Source organism: Eurytemora carolleeae, unplaced genomic scaffold (assembly GCF_000591075.1).
Source record: "Eurytemora carolleeae unplaced genomic scaffold, Eaff_2.0 scaffold361, whole genome shotgun sequence".
Taxonomy (NCBI): Eukaryota; Metazoa; Arthropoda; class Copepoda; order Calanoida; family Temoridae; genus Eurytemora; species Eurytemora carolleeae.
This window is the reverse complement of record NW_019396347.1, coordinates 245,489-261,604: the sequence shown is the minus strand read 5'-3', so window position 1 is coordinate 261,604 and position 16,116 is coordinate 245,489. Positions and strand designations below refer to the sequence as shown.

The window sequence follows — 16,116 nt, the reverse complement described above, 5'->3', positions numbered from 1 at the left end:
TTAGGATTAAATCTTTTTTCAACCACGTAACTATACAAACGGATACATATTTTAAATTGTAATTATCGCAAAGGGTGCATGCATCTATACTATCAAAACACACGTCGTACACATTATTAAATCTGCGAAAACGTGCTTTTAAAGATTTTAAATTTAATCTTGTTTTGAGAGAGAGATATATGTCAATAAGGTTTTCGAGCATTATCAGTTGAAATCAAAAGAAGAAAAGATTTAATGTTAAATTTAATCATAAAAAAGTTGCATGAATGCAGATCTTTTCTATCAAGATTGTATTTTAAGATTTTTTTTAAGTGCAGCCATTTTGTTGATGTTGGAAGAAAGTTTTTCTCAACCAATTATATTCCTTTGTTGAAAAAAAAAAACGTTAGAAAGGAGATGAGAAATGTTTATTTTTTTTAAACCTAACCTAACCTAACCTTTTGTATATAAATCATTAATTTTTTTCATCATTTTATATGTAATTTAATTTGTTGTGAGGCATTGCAAATGACGGACATTTTGAAAGAAGGAAAAACTTTTAGTTTATACTTTCAAAGATATTCGATAGTAATACTAATTTCATGATCATTTATCTCTTGTAGAGTTTCATTAATGCCATGACGTTTGGACATGTATAACAACATGCTCCAGTATTGTACATCGTAACGAAAATTTCTAAATTTTTCATTAACTGTACCTTTATTTTTGGTGATAATTTTAAGGTTAATTGATATCCGTTTGAAAGCTTTATACATTCGAAATATAAAAACCGACTAAGACTACGAAAACAATTAAAAACTGCAAAGTTGATGTCAAGTTTTCGGTGTTGAAGCCTAATGTAGGGTATTGTGCATGGCTTAAATGGTTATATACTCGTATTCGATAAGAACTAAAAGTTCTAAAACTATTTAGTCTATTGGCAGGATTTCATTTCGTTTTTTTATGTAATGATGATTTTTATATGCTCAAATCAAATCGTGAATTTAAAGCCTTCATTTATTATTGTTTATGCCGAACGAGTTAAAGGGATAAAAAGTATCTTGTCCATGCAGAATGCCGATAGGTTGTCACCATTAAATCAGCAAGCTAAATTGTTTTATTTTATTTATAATGGATTTGGTGGAATTGTCGGGCTCGTCGGGCTTAACTTCTCGATTAATTTACGTTTTAAGATTTTAACATCCTTTTAATAACAGAATTTGTGAATACCACTTTTATCCAAATTTGCTTATTTTCGTAATTTCCAACCCTAGAAACCGAAAAGTATCAGATATAATTTCTTGGAAATTTAAAGAGATTATGATGATAAATAAAGGGTGGGAATAATGACAAAAAAGTAATGGTAGCTATATGGAACCCGCATAGCAGCTGTTGTAAATAGAATAGAAATGGGGACGTACATTGAGGATGAAGAAATGTGACATACATACATACTTCTCATGAAGTTTTCTATTGTAGACCCTTGTAACACAAATCTTACAGAGGAAGTTTAAGTATTCAATTCAAGTTGTTAAAAAACCGTATTTTTAAAAATGGCGACTCAATAGAAAAGAATTTTTTAATAAGGATGAAATTACCTGTATTTTCTTAAACATTATAGAATAGGTGATTAAGAAGCACCTGCCATTTATTTAATTATCTTGGTAATGACGCTTTGAAATAATTCTTTTCTCGACAAATTATTATGATTATGAAGCCCATATTACAGGACAAACCATGTAGTCCTTGACACACAGTTTTAAACTACACGAATTATAATATAACTCGAATAGCATGAGACTGAGAAGACGAGTTCTAAGGTGATTGTTTCAAGAGGCGCACGGGGGGGGGGGGTTGCCCTTACCTGACTTTGCCCCTCCCCTCTAGACTTTTAAACGGGGGAATTTTCAATTTTAAGGTTTTAATAAACCGAATTGTGTGAATTACATGACATTACATCGTATCTAACCATATTCTACGATATCACCTTAAAACAATCTCCAGCGACCCGCCTTATTCAAAATAAATTTGGGTACAAAAAATAAACCCACAAATATACGAAATTGCCAAATGCTGAAGGAGTATAATGTCCAAGTGTGACATATCAAATTAAGTAAGGGGAATAGAAAAGATGCTTCCACCATCTATTCCATGATCCACTCCACCATCTACATTATCATCTTAACCATCTCTCCTCCATCTACTCTATTATATACTCAACCATCTATTCCGTAATCCACTCCTCCATCTACATTATCATCTTCACCATCTCTACTCCATCTTCTCTATTATGAGCTCAACCTTCTATTCCAACATCTATTCCATGATCCACTCCTCCATCTACATTATCATCTTCACCATCTCTCCTCCATCTGCTCTATTATGAACTCAACCATCTATTCCAACATCTATTCCATGATCCACTCAACCATCTACATTATCAACTTCACCATCTCTCCTCCATCTACTCTATTATGTACTCAACCATCTAATTCCACGATCCACTTCACAATCTACATAATCAACTTCACCATCTATTCTTATCTACTCTACATCTACTGCACGATCCACTCCACCTTCTACATTATCAACGTCACCATCTCTCCTCATACTCTCTACCATGTACTCCACCATATATTCCACGATCCACTTTAGTATCTACTCAATCATCTGCTCCACCATCTACAATATCTACTATACCATCCCCACTATCATCTGCGCCCCCATCTTCAAAATCTACTCCACCATCTACTTAATTATCTACCTCCCAGTCTACTCCACGATCCCCTGCACCATCTACTCCATCATCAAACTACTTCACTTTCTACTTCACGATTCACACATCACCATCCACTGTATTATCTACTCCACCACGTACTTCACCATCTTCTCAACTGCAAGCTACTTCACCTCTACTTCACAATTTAGTCCACCATGTACTCCATTATGCATTCCACAATCTACTCAACCATGCACTACTTCACTTTATACTCCAGTCCCTTGTTTACCTTCTTCTCTACCATCTACTTCATTATTAGCTTTACTATCTATTATACCATTGACTCCACCATCTATTCGACCATCTATTCTACCATCTACACTATCATCAACTCCACCATCTTTTTCTACCATCTACTCAACCATCTACCCAACCATCTACTCAACCATCTACCCAACTATCTACTTCACCATCAACTCCATCTGAACTTCACCATCAACTCCAGAATCTTTACTCCATCATTTTATTCACCATCTACTCAACCATCTATTCCATTATCTACTTCACCAATACGCCAGAATATATATTCCACCATTTACTCCATTATCACCATTTTCTCGACCATCTACTCTACTCGGCAGGACATTATTTTATTGTGTTTGTGTTTTGTGTACTTCACCATCTTCTCCGCCATCTACTTCACCATCAACTTCACCATCTACTTGAACTATCTTCTCCGCCATCTACTCCACTCGGCAGAACCTTGATTTCTGTGTTTTTATTCATTTACCAACATCAGAATTATTCTGACCCATCTTAATATTTCAGATTGACATAATGTAGAATGCCGCGTTCTGGAAACCGTGAGCTCTGGACCACTCTTCCTCACACTTCGGAGGAGGAAGAAGAGGAGGATATCGAACGACAAAAACCAGGGCCCAGGTAAGGATTAATTGTCAGAGCTGGAAAGTTTTGAATGCGATTGAGTTAAGATACTTAGTTTAATTCTCAAACTTTATCTGGATTTAGGAAATTATAATCTTTTTGTTTCCCTAATTTTTATATTATTCGTTATGCTGGTAGGTGATGTTGGGGGGGGAGGTGGTTTCCCGGTTGTTTAATATTAGCAACAACATTTTATCGCATCTTTCTCAGAGAAAATTTTGACTTGGCTATAATTTAAAATTATCAAACGAGGAATTTTAGTATTTTTTTTTATAAATAAGTGATAACAATTTTTTGATTATATCTTGAAGGAGTTGGAAGATGAAGAAGAAGAAGGAAGAAAAGAAGGAGGATAGTGCTACTGCTGATGTAGATGATCTGCTCCTCAGTGGATCGGATGGAGAGGAACCAGTTCAGGAACAAACAGGTTAAAAGGATTGTTCGGAATAAATAGACTGCGCCTCTGCTAGAACCAAAAATTGAAACTAAGAATCGATAGACACTATTTTTATTTCTATTGGATGTTTCTGATCTTACTACATGGAAAAGAAACGTCAGTTTCTTTGAAAATAATTTATTTCCCCCGCCTCCCCTGTTCAAAAAAAACATTTTTTCTCCCATAAATTAGAGATGTTTGCACGGAGCGCTAAAACTATTAAAGTTTTTTCCCCGCTCAATATGAGAAAATAAATTAATAATAAATTCTATAAAAAAAACGTCCCAATTTTTGTTAGAATATTTCTATAAATATAAGATTTTCTAGTAAATAATTGCATTTTTGAAGCTTTTTGGAAATCAAATAAAGAATGGGACTTTACATATGTAGTGGGACTGTAAATTTGTAGAGGGACTGTAAATATGTAGTGTGACTGTAAATATGTAGTGGGACTGTAAATATGTAGTGGGACTGTAAATATGTAGTGGGACTGTAGATATGTAGTGGGACTGTAAATATGTAGTGGGACTGTACATATGTAGTGTTAAAACAAAATTTCCTGAATTATGAACAACTTCCTATCATATTGATGGGGGATGGGGGCCGCGGGAAAATCTTGACAACTGACTAATGAAGAAATGATATTTTAGTTTTATATTCAATATTCATACTAGCTTGAGAACCCAGAGTTGCCCAATGTACTCATAGTTACTCCCGCCGTTTACCCGCGCTTGTTCGCAAATACGATTTTAGCTATTTTACCCTATAAAACTAGACCCACTCAACCTAAAATCTATAAACCAAATACAGAACACTCCCGAGGGTCTCCAAAATTCCGCAATCAAATTTTGAGCCAAAGGGGTTCCTGAGTTATAATCGGACATCCAAACAAACAATCAAAAGAGATAACAACTTTATAATAATAACAATAAGTATAAGAACAACCACAGTTAAAAGGATTGTGCCCCCGTTTAAGGGAAGATGACTATGTATTTTTAATATTTTATAGGCGGGGATAATCCTGCAGAGGACAATGGTGAGGACATTGAGGAGATAGAGGACGAGATATACGAGGACAATATTGTACTAGGTAGGACAAAATGTATAGGGGAGGGAGGGGGGGGGAGAGAAAAAACAAAATGATGATTAGGTACAAACAATTTATATATCAATTTTTATATCAATGTACATGATATTCAATTACTACAGTGGGCCATAGAACTGTGAAATAAAAAAAAGATACATTCAAGCTAACTGATACATATTTGATGTTGTTAAAAGGCAAATAGATGTTTAAATATCAAGTGAAACGGTTCTGTGAATATTGCGTAGAGCACAATTGCACTATTTTACGAGTCCCACTATATTAGAGTTCAAAATATAAAATTTGCGAGTTTTGAGATTTAAAATTGATTTATGCTAGGAAACTCGAATCTCCAGGATCAAGATCTAGATGAAGAGAAGAACAATGAACAAGACGAGGAGAAAGAAGATGAAGAGGGGGAAGAGGGTGAGGAAGAAGAGGGGGAAGAGGGTGAGGAAGAAGAGGGTGAGGAGGGAGAGGATAATGTGGGTGAGGATAATGAGGTGGGTGATGAAGAAGAGGGGGATGAGGAGGATGAAGGTGAAGAAGAAGAGAGTGAGGGTGAAAAGGAGCACGAAGAAAATAACGATAATGAGGAGGACGATGAAGAAAATGATCATGAAAAAGATAAGACAAAGAAAAAACTCCCCTTGAAAGAAAAAGCTAAAAAACAGGAGTCGGAAGATCAGTTTCTGTTAAAAGAACAAAATTCGTCCATTGTTGGTGAATCAGAGCAAAGATTGACGGATTCTCCACGTGGAAATAAATCAGAATGTCGAATCTGTGGATCAATTCTTGCTCAGGTATCTACCTCCCGCTAATCTCAATCGGGCTTTGATCTTAATCCTGATCCTAATCCTTATTCTTATTCTAATCCTAATCTTCATTTTAATTTTAATCCTTCTAAAATTATTCCTCCTGAGGTCGGAGCTGTTCTGTTAATACAAATGTACCAGAACTCGTTATTCACAAGCAGAATCCGTTAAATACAACTGACTCTTAGTTTTTCGATCTTCCAATCCATTGACCTTCAGAAATGTCATAAAGAATCTAGATTTTAATCCCGATCCTAATCTGGATATTAATCCTAATTTATAATTTTATCTTAAATCTACTTCAGCTATTAATCCTGAATGATTTATCCTATTCATAATAATTCTAGTCCTAATTAAGTTCCAATCTAAATAATAATTTTGATTTTAATCCTAATATAGATTTGATCCTTATCTTGCTATTTATTATGATCCTACTTTTAATTAAAATTAATCCCAATCTGGATTTTATTCCTAATAATGAGAATATTTAGGGTAGACTGGAGAGTCATGAAGGTTTGCCCCACCCTGTCTCCTGCACTCAACCTGGTTGCAACAAGTAAGCGTTGATATGATTTTTTTTTAAATATGATGTTCTGGATCGGGTTTTTAAATGTCAAAAATTAGTCAAAATGACTTTCGTTGTTAATGACCCTCCAATTTACAACGGTACCCTTAAAATCTTTGTAAATCAAAACTGTATCATTAAAAGCTTTGTTAATCTCGAAACCGAATGAGATATCGAGAGTTTTTAACTTGTACATTTTCAATTGTGGGTTTTCTTTGAATGTGATTTTTGCAAATCTGCTGCAGAAACAATTAAGAAAAAGTTTAAGCTAGAATTACGACGATGTGAAACGGAAAGTGGCCAAAAGGTGCATGAAACGAATAAAATAATTTTTACCAAGCATCAATCAAAGCCATTAATGTGTTGGTTTTGAATTATGCAGTAGCTTTCATTTTACCATTTCTTCTGTATTTAATTGTATTTTTTTACATTTTCAAAATGTCGACTGGAAAATATATTTAAAATTTTGCTAGGATGTTCATATTAGAGAAGACGATGGAGAGACATAGGAAAACCGTGCACAATCAATCAATCAATCAACCAATAAAATCAATCAATCAATCTGTTCCATTCATCGATAACATGGTAATAGTCTAGAATTAGTAAAAAATCCACAACATATCTTCATTTTGATTCAACTTTTTAAACTATTTGTTCAAAAAAAAATTATTTGATACTGAAGAAAAACATGATAAAATGTTAAAATAATAAACTTCCAGGTTGGAAAGGAACAAGGAATGGACGAAAACCAAGAACAAGGAGGTATTGGAAAATACGTTTTTAATCTTTACTTTTTAAAAAGAATTCTCTAGTTTTGTGTTTGTTCACAGTTAAGAGTTGTGATTTTAAACACCAATTTCGTTGTCATCATGACAGGTTTCAAAATGTTTAGGCACTAGAGCTACCAGAACTCGAAATGGTAAAAATATAAGTGGAAATCAAGGAGATAAGAAAGGAGAGTATAAAAAAGGCAGGAGAGGAAAACAAAAGGTAGTTAAAGAAGAAGACGAAGTTATGGAAGAGGAGGAGGAGAATGTAAAGGAGGAGGAAGAGGAAAATGTCAATGAAGAAGCTAAAGATAATAAGAATGAGGAAGATGAAGAAAATGAGGAAGATGAGAGTAATGAGGAAGATGAAGAGAATGAGGAAGACGAAGAGAATGAGGAAGATGAAGATAATGAGGAAGATGAAGATGGTGAGAATGAGAATGAGGATGTGGATGAAGGGGATGACGGGGATGAGTATATAGATCCTGATGTTGGACCGTTCATTTGTAAATTCTGTAAGGTTGGATTTAGATTTTTTCTTTCTTTCAAAAACCAAGTTCAAGATTAATAATGAGCTATTATTGTTTGTTTTTAGGAAAATAAATATATTTCTGTGCATCAAAGTTAAAAATGGGGAAAGAAAAAGCTCGTTTTTTCCCCTTAAAGCATGAAAATTATTGAACCCTGGTTTGATCTCCTCTTTACATTTGTTGTTTGATTAGGAGGAGTATAAGAGCTGGGGATCTTTAACCCGTCACTTTATCACTCCTCACCTGTTCAGCTGCAAGTTCTGTCCACTCACCTTCAACAGGCAAACCAGCCTAGAGGATCACGTCAACGCACTTCATGATCTGGTAAATTCAATATTTTTGATTTTTTCTGAGATGTAAATAAATTTCATCTGGAATGTTTTTGATTTTTCTTAGATGTTAGGATCCATTTTCAACAACAAAAATACCTAATGTCTGGTTAATTTCCTATTTGTTATTTAATTTTATTTTCCCTTGATTAAAATGTATTGAATTAAGATGTTGTTGTATTGTCGTAACCAATTGGTACATTAATGGCTGTATGTTATGGCTATTTTTGGCGAAGTTTCAGCCCTAACTTTTACGGAATTATGGCTTGTTTGTTTGTTTGCTTATGAAACTCCGCCTCAAAGGAAAGATGCCTCAAGCAATCCCTGCAAATAATGATTTTATTTTATTTATGATCTGATGTTTTTAACGAAGACTTAATAAAAATGTGTTTAAACAGGTTGGTTCCATTGATTCCACAGAATGCGGTGTATGTGGTGAGCAATTTTCTCGTCCTAGCACGTTAGCAAGGTATATTTTTTATGAAACTTAATTTGTTTAAAGAGTTAACTTTTACTTAAATTTTTTGTTTGTTTAGACATATAAAAGCCCCACATGACTTCGAATGCAAGAAATGTGATAAAAAGTTTGTCACTGTGGCTTTCCTAAGGAAGCATTTACCAGTATGTCCCAACAAACATCTTCCATCGGACGACAGCGACGACGAAAAAGAGAAAGTCAAACCAGGAAAACGACGACGTGGAATAAAAGGAAAGGGTAAGAAGGAAGAATCCGATGATGAGGAAAAGGGAACGGCGAAGAAAAGGAAAAGTGTCGGGAAAACAAAATTTGGCAGCTTGAAGGAAAGCTCAGTCCAAACAGAAAAAGGGAAGAAAAGAGTAAATGTTGGCAAAACTCCTGTAAAATCAAGAAAAAATGCGGGGAAAATAAATCGCCAAGAATCCACGGAAAGTGTGGAAAGTATTCTAGAGGAAGGGGAAGAAAGCGAAGAAGATGTATCTTTCCCAATGATTGGAAAAGGCAGTTCAGGTAAAGATTCTGAATGCATCTCTGATAAGAAACGAAAGTCTGGAAGGGTCATAAAGCAGGAATCTGCTGATATTGAAGATTCAAACGAGTCTGATAATGCTGAAGAAGAAAATCAAAAATCCAAGAAACTGAAACAATTATCAGATGATGATGATTCTGCTGATGATATTAATTTGACTGAACGGTTGAACAAAAACAAAACATTGTCGCCTAAAAAGAATAAATTGCCTGAAAAGACTAATCAAGACCTAAAGAATGATGAAGAGGAAAATGAGGAGGATGAAGAATCAACGATTGTTAAAGAACCATCCAAGGAGGCAATTTGCGACCTGTGTGGACTTGTGTTTCCTAAAGCAAGTGTGAAACGCCACAGGGCAAGACTGCACAAATGTCCCTGTAAGATATGTGATAAAATATTCATATCTAAACCTAAACTTAACATACACATGAAATCTCACGAGACTAAAACCTCAGATGATTTCGAATGTGAAGTTTGTGGGATTACTTTGTCCAAACTAGGAGGTAAGGTTCAAACTAAATTAATTGCTGAGCACATATCTCTTGAACATAGATTTGGTTGCACAAGCTGTCCTAAGAAGTTTACAAGTGCTGAACGGTTAAATGTTCATGCCTGGGGTTCACATCAAGCCGAACTTAATAAAGAATTTCAGTGTTCCTATTGTCAGACTGAGTTTACCAACAAGGACGGTAGTACTAGGATTCTAGAGTTCGAGGAACATATCTTTACCAATCATAAAGTTGACTGTAAGAAAGGCGGAATCAGGGTTACCGAAGATGAAAATCATGTCTTCAGCTCTGTGGAGCTACCTACTGAAGAAGCACTTGAGCACATTGACCCAATCTGCAACAAATGCGGGATTGAATTCGAATCACAAAACCTTATTCGATCACATTCTAAACTCCCCCATCCATTCGACTGCAGTGATTGTGATCTCCACTTTATCTCAGAGCCGAGGCTACGCTTCCATACAATCATCAGTCACGAGGCTGAGGATCAAATAAAGACGGATTGTACCGTGTGCGGAGCAAGGTTCACAGAGATACCGGAGTATCTTCAACATTGGGAGACACCACACTCCCAACCCTGTGAGAAGTGTGAGCTTAAGTTCATTGATGTTTCAAGCTTGAATAAACACGAGAGGACAGCGCATCCTATTGTTTTGGTTTGTGTCGAGTGTAAACTGGATTTTACCGGAGAGCCTGACGAGTATTCAGACCATACAGAGCTTATTCACAAGATCCATTGTTATATTTGTGAACTAAAGTTTGTCAAGAGTTTGCAGTTAAAAAAGCACATGCAAAGCGAGCACAAAGATGAGGAATTAAAATGTAAGATGTGTGAACAAAGCTTTGGGGATTTCTGGCAACAATTAGAGGCACATTTAAAAGAACCACATAGGTAAGTAAGCTGTCTAATTCTTATACTAAACAATATTTTTTGAAAATTTTCAATTAACCCCTTTTTTCTTTTTTCCTTTTTTTCCTTTCTATGTTTTATGTCATTTTTTGGAAATAGATTTTCTGGAAAAGTAAAATTCGATACTTTTACAGTGAAGCCACAGTTGAAATAATCATTTCCGAGAGGTTAAAAAGGATATCTGAATCATCTTAATAAGACCGTAGAAAATTGACATGACACTCTTTTAATGGAGAGTCATTTGAAATTACTAATACTGTCACTTAAACAATTAATTTTTATCCTAGGTTTGCTTGCACCTCCTGTCCTATGAAGTTCTTGAGTAAGGAAGAGGAGGAGAAGCATCTTCTTGATGCCCATGGTGTAGTTAAGGGACTTCTCCTGGATTGTGGACAGTGTCAGCAACAGTTTGCGGAAACTACAAAGTTTAGGAAAACAATTAAAAATATTGCATTTATAATTTGCCTTTATAAAAAAAAATTTCAGCAACATCAAATTATAATAACTTCTATTTTATTTTACAATATTTTTATTTTTATTTTTCTCAGAGAGCATTTTAAACTTCCACATCCTCATCATTGTGCCGATTGTGAGCACAAATTTGTAACCCCTCAGGTGCAGTTTTTAAAATAATTTTTGTTCTTGCTTTTTTTTTAAATTATAAGCTTATCATGTGAAATATACATGTGTGTGTAACTACTAACTTAAGCTAAATATACCAGCTTGCTTAACCATGGTAATTTCTTCATTTTTCATGTTTTGCCCTGCAGTTATGAATTCAGCAAAATTAATATTATTTATGGTTAGGTTAGGTCAAGTCAATTTCTGGGCCGAGCGCTTCGGCTAGGACAGGGTAGGTGAGGCCGAGCGCTGCGGCTAGGTCAGGCTAAGGGGCCGAGCGCCGCGGCTAGGACAGACTAGGGGCCCGGGCGCTGCGGCCACATGATCAATTATATCCATGTGTTACATATAAGATCCATGTACTAAATCGTTCTCTAGGAAATCACCCAGTAAAATCAATTTAAAAAGTTAGCAAGGTTTAAATAAAATATAAGTAATGCAAGTATTTTATTCTAGTATTTTTTATTGATTATCTATAAAATAAGCTCTTCGCTCATATATTTATATTTGGAAATACATATGTAAGCTATATAGCTGGCCAAACGGCAAGACCAAATTGACTGAAGTTTGAGGGAACCCATGGGTACCCCGGGGGTAACATAGGCTTTAAAAATCTATATTTTCTTTTTTTGAATTAAATTTCTTCCAAAATCTAAATTATTTTTCAAGTATTTTTTAATTCCACGGTTAACGCGGGCACTTCAGCTAGTTATATTACTAAATATTAAATAATATCAAATAAAAGTATAACAAGAAGTTAAATTTTAAAGTGCAATTCAAATATCTTAATTTGTCTAGGCCCTGGCAACGCACGTAGCTACTGAGCACAGTAAAAACGACCGTCTAGTGTGCGAGCACTGTAAGAAACGGTTCGTAGCAGGGGAGAAGAAACTTTTCACTGAGCACATTGAGACCCCGCACACACTAGAGTGTGAACAGTGTGAATGCACCTTCATCAAGGCGATCAAACTCAAGGAGCATGTGGAAGAAAAACATGGCCGCTCTAAGAGCTTTGAGGATAAGTACACATGTAAGCTATGTGGAACTATTTGCGCCAAAAGTAACGATTCTAAACTATCTCGAGAAGCTTTTAGTAAACACACGGCCATACCACACAAATTCCCTTGTAAAAGCTGTAACTTAAGGTTTCCTAACAAAACAAAGTTAGAGGCACACTTCCTAGAAAACCATGTAAACTCTACAGGGGTGAAGAATCAAGAATGTTCTATTTGTGGAACTCATTTCAACGATCCTAAAGTGTTAAAAGAGCACAAGAAGAGACCGCATAATTATCCATGCCGGAGTAGAAACTGCAAGAAAAGATTTATTTCTGAAAGTTCTTTGGAGAAACATCTGCAGAGGAAGCATAAAGAGTTTGCTGCTGCTAAACTGCAGGGGGGAAAGGTATCATTTTGCAGATTTTTAAATTGTTTATTTGTCTTCAATCATCAGCGCGAAAATTGGAATATTTTAGATTTTTATGCTAAATCCTACAAAAAAATTCTTTTTTCTAAATCTAGTGTAGAAGGCATTTTTATTATTCAAAACTAAAAGTTGAAAAATTTTGAGTCAGCATATGAGCAATTTATTTTTCCATAAATGTTGATTTTATAAAAGTTGGGTTCAGTCATTATAAAGTCAAGATTAACTGATTTAAAAAATCATGCGATGAGCTCTATATTTGGTTAGTCAGCTTAACTACTTCTAATTCATAAATTCCGACCTGACAACTGTTAATTAATATACCATTTAGCTTGTGTTTACCTGCAAGTATTGTGACCTGAACCTTGAGCATCATCTAGCTCTGCAGTCCCACCTTCATGTTAAACATGGTTACTCATGTCATGTTTGTGATAAACGGTTTGTAGAGCAGTCCAGGCTAGTGGGTCATCTTAGGTATACATTTATATATTTTAAAATACATTACATACATTACATACATTACATACATTACATACATTGCATACATTGCATACATTGCATACATTACATACATTACATACATTACATATGTAGGATTATTTAGTGGTAAAGGGAAAAAAGTGTTAAGTCATTTTAAAAAATTATCAGATTTTTATCAATTTTAAGGATTAAAGAATTCTAGAATGGATCTTTCGAGTGTTTAATGAGTTTAGAGGATATTGCAACCAACTACAACATTTTCCTGAGCCCCTCTGTAACATTGTCAGAACTGCTTAATTTATTTTCTTTGTATTTTAGGAGTAAGCACAACATCCAGAAGATCCCTGTTACGGGGTTCCTCTGTAGGCTCTGCAGCTCCCGGATAGAGAAGATGGTGGATATTCGTAAACACAGAGCTCTCACACATAGGTTAGCTCAACATTTAAAAGGAATGTTTATGATTTTTAAAAAGGATTTTTGACAAATTAATATTAATTTAAAAGTAGGAAGGTGATTTTATTTACAGTTTACAGACGTTTAGATATTCTGAACTATTATTGTAGGCAATTAAACTGCTTAATTGCCTACATTTGTAATTCAGAAACACTCCCCTAGCTTAGAATAAATATCAAATCCGAGCTGGGAACCTCTGTGTTGGGATACCTATAATTCCTATCGTTTGATGTCGATATCCATAGTGGGAACTGTTCTCTCATTGGTTTAACGTAAAATTCCTTTGCATCCGAGTGGCTGTTTTTTTTGCACTTCACGGGAAGTCGAATAAAGATTGAATTTATCTGCAGATTAACGAAAGATTGAGATCAAGCATTGATCCTGATATCCACAATACAAGAGTTCCCAACTCTGATCTATTTGTTATACAATGTTGATTCAGTTTATTAGTGAAGTGACATAAATCTTAGATATTTTTTTTTAATGATATTATTGTACAAACAGTATGAACTTTTACTGTTTTCCTAAAAAAAAATTATTGCAAAATTTTACATGATCTTAATGTTCTAAGGCCAAATTGGTCTTGGAACCCCTTAGTATGAAAATTATCTAAGAAGCAGAGTGGTGACTCTAATACTTTTTGGTTTGAATTTTGGTGACAAATATTCAGGGTTACCAACAGAAAATGAGAATTGAGAGACGACTGTAAAGAATTCATTCAGTCTTTTTTCTTTGATTCCTGGTACGAACTGTATTTAGGAAAAAAAACCATATGTAACCCTTAGGTTGTTACATTGAACGAGTTTCAGGTCGTCATTAAAGACTTATCCTCTGTGGGTGATCCTGCAGTACCATAAACATAAAAACAAATACAAAATACTTCTATAAATATATATTTTCAGGTTTATTTGTTCCTGCTGTATTCTTAGATTCATTACTAAACCTGAGCTAGACAAACACAAGGAATCTTGTCATTTCAATATAATCTGTAATCCATAAAATCGTTCTTTTTTGTCTCAAAAGAATGTTATAAAATTAAATTTTATGAACCATTCGGTCATTAGAAAGTTTTTCTAATCTCTAATATTAATTAACAGTGAAAAGGTTTCTTTAATTTGCGAGCTTTTTATTATTTCTATGATACTTTTCCTAACAAATCATTAAAAGTTCAGGTTTAGCGACAGATATTTTATGAATAAATCTTTAAGAGATTCGAAAAAGTTGAGAATTTTGTTTTTGATTAAATGGGAGAAAATAAATTCTGTTTCTTCTATTTTGCATGATCTTTACTTGAAATGACCTGTTTGTGATCCAGGAGGAAAAGCACCGGAACGCCCCATTTGTGGAGGCAGTGGGCGGGGAAGTCCAGGAGGAGGAACAGATGATGGAGAGAACAGCTGAAGAGGCTAGGCTAGGGGTCAACCTCATCCTGTGGGCGGAATCCAGGTATAAACTCAGTTTACAGTCTTTACACCAGTGCTTAGGATCCAAGGTGCAAAATTTCAACTAAAAACTGAAAAAACCTTTTCTACTCTCAAAACCTAAATCTTAATAGTTGAAAAAGGATAGATTATAAAAATTTCCTGATCTCTAAATGGTTCATCAAGTTTTAGCATAAAAATAAGCGAGAAAAAAAAATATTTTGACAGTTCTGCTTTGTTAAAAAAAAAAGACAGTAAATCTTAAAGATTCGCATCCAAAGTAAACACATCAACACAGACCTACCTTGTAAATTGGAATATGAGGTCGATATCTAAGCTTTAATTTATGTTTATTTCATGTTGTTATAAAGTAAATAATCTTCTGAGTACATTGAAAATAAACTTGTTGAGTGAAATGAGTCGGTGTAAACTGCAAAATTGTGTGTTTTATGTAAATTGGATTATTAAAAATTAGAACTAAAGTCAAAAAGTCGTCTTTCTTATCCATAGTTGTATTGGTCCCATTGTATCAAAATAACAATCATTTGTAAAAAAAGTTTTAATTGTTATCCCCTATGCAGTATTCATGATCAGATGAGAATTATAAATCGACTTGCGCATTTTTGCTTTGAAAGCAATGGAGGAATTTTCCAGAATTTAACACTTTTCCCGCTGCTATAATAATGGAATTTTTCACATTATTGATCAGATAAAGGTTTTGAAGGGTACTTGTAAATAGGACATTCCTATAGATTGGTAATATTAATAGGATGGTTCGTGAGCACCTGCATCGAGTGATGGCGGGTAAATCAGATAGTTTCCGGCACAAGATGTTTCTGGATAAGAAGGTTCGAGATCTAACTCTCAGGTAATATAATAATACACGATTCAACGACATAGGGTCAAATGCCATAGGGTCAAGTGACTTAGGGTAAAACAACAAACAGTCAAATAAGCGACAAAGGGTTAAACGACATGGGGTCAAAAAGTGATTGTTGACGTCATTTCAACTGGTCCTAGACATTAGCAGACATGTTGTGAATCAGACATGTCACTCTACTCTACTAATTACTTCTTCACTAGAAGGAATCATAACACAATTTAAAAATCCTAGCGTCAGAGAA

The 16,116-nt window shown here is 34.6% G+C and overlaps 1 protein-coding gene across 1 annotated transcript in view; it reads left to right on the top strand.

Annotated features, from left to right (window-relative positions):
• LOC111701450 (uncharacterized) overlaps positions 1 to 16,116 on the top strand; it is a 35,472-nt gene that overhangs the window by 15,299 nt on the left and 4,057 nt on the right. The window contains exons 3-21 of the mRNA XM_023472741.1: positions 3,525 to 3,640; positions 3,955 to 4,070; positions 5,089 to 5,169; positions 5,503 to 5,966; positions 6,470 to 6,534; positions 7,017 to 7,128; positions 7,263 to 7,305; positions 7,436 to 7,830; positions 8,033 to 8,164; positions 8,568 to 8,638; positions 8,706 to 10,577; positions 10,883 to 11,026; positions 11,144 to 11,210; positions 12,015 to 12,620; positions 12,970 to 13,112; positions 13,437 to 13,547; positions 14,474 to 14,534; positions 14,887 to 15,017; positions 15,762 to 15,860. Coding sequence (XP_023328509.1) covers positions 3,543 to 3,640; positions 3,955 to 4,070; positions 5,089 to 5,169; positions 5,503 to 5,966; positions 6,470 to 6,534; positions 7,017 to 7,128; positions 7,263 to 7,305; positions 7,436 to 7,830; positions 8,033 to 8,164; positions 8,568 to 8,638; positions 8,706 to 10,577; positions 10,883 to 11,026; positions 11,144 to 11,210; positions 12,015 to 12,620; positions 12,970 to 13,112; positions 13,437 to 13,547; positions 14,474 to 14,534; positions 14,887 to 15,017; positions 15,762 to 15,860 — 4,811 coding nt within the window. The 5' untranslated portion in view covers positions 3,525 to 3,542. The remainder of the gene's footprint in view (positions 1 to 3,524; positions 3,641 to 3,954; positions 4,071 to 5,088; positions 5,170 to 5,502; positions 5,967 to 6,469; positions 6,535 to 7,016; positions 7,129 to 7,262; positions 7,306 to 7,435; positions 7,831 to 8,032; positions 8,165 to 8,567; positions 8,639 to 8,705; positions 10,578 to 10,882; positions 11,027 to 11,143; positions 11,211 to 12,014; positions 12,621 to 12,969; positions 13,113 to 13,436; positions 13,548 to 14,473; positions 14,535 to 14,886; positions 15,018 to 15,761; positions 15,861 to 16,116) is intronic.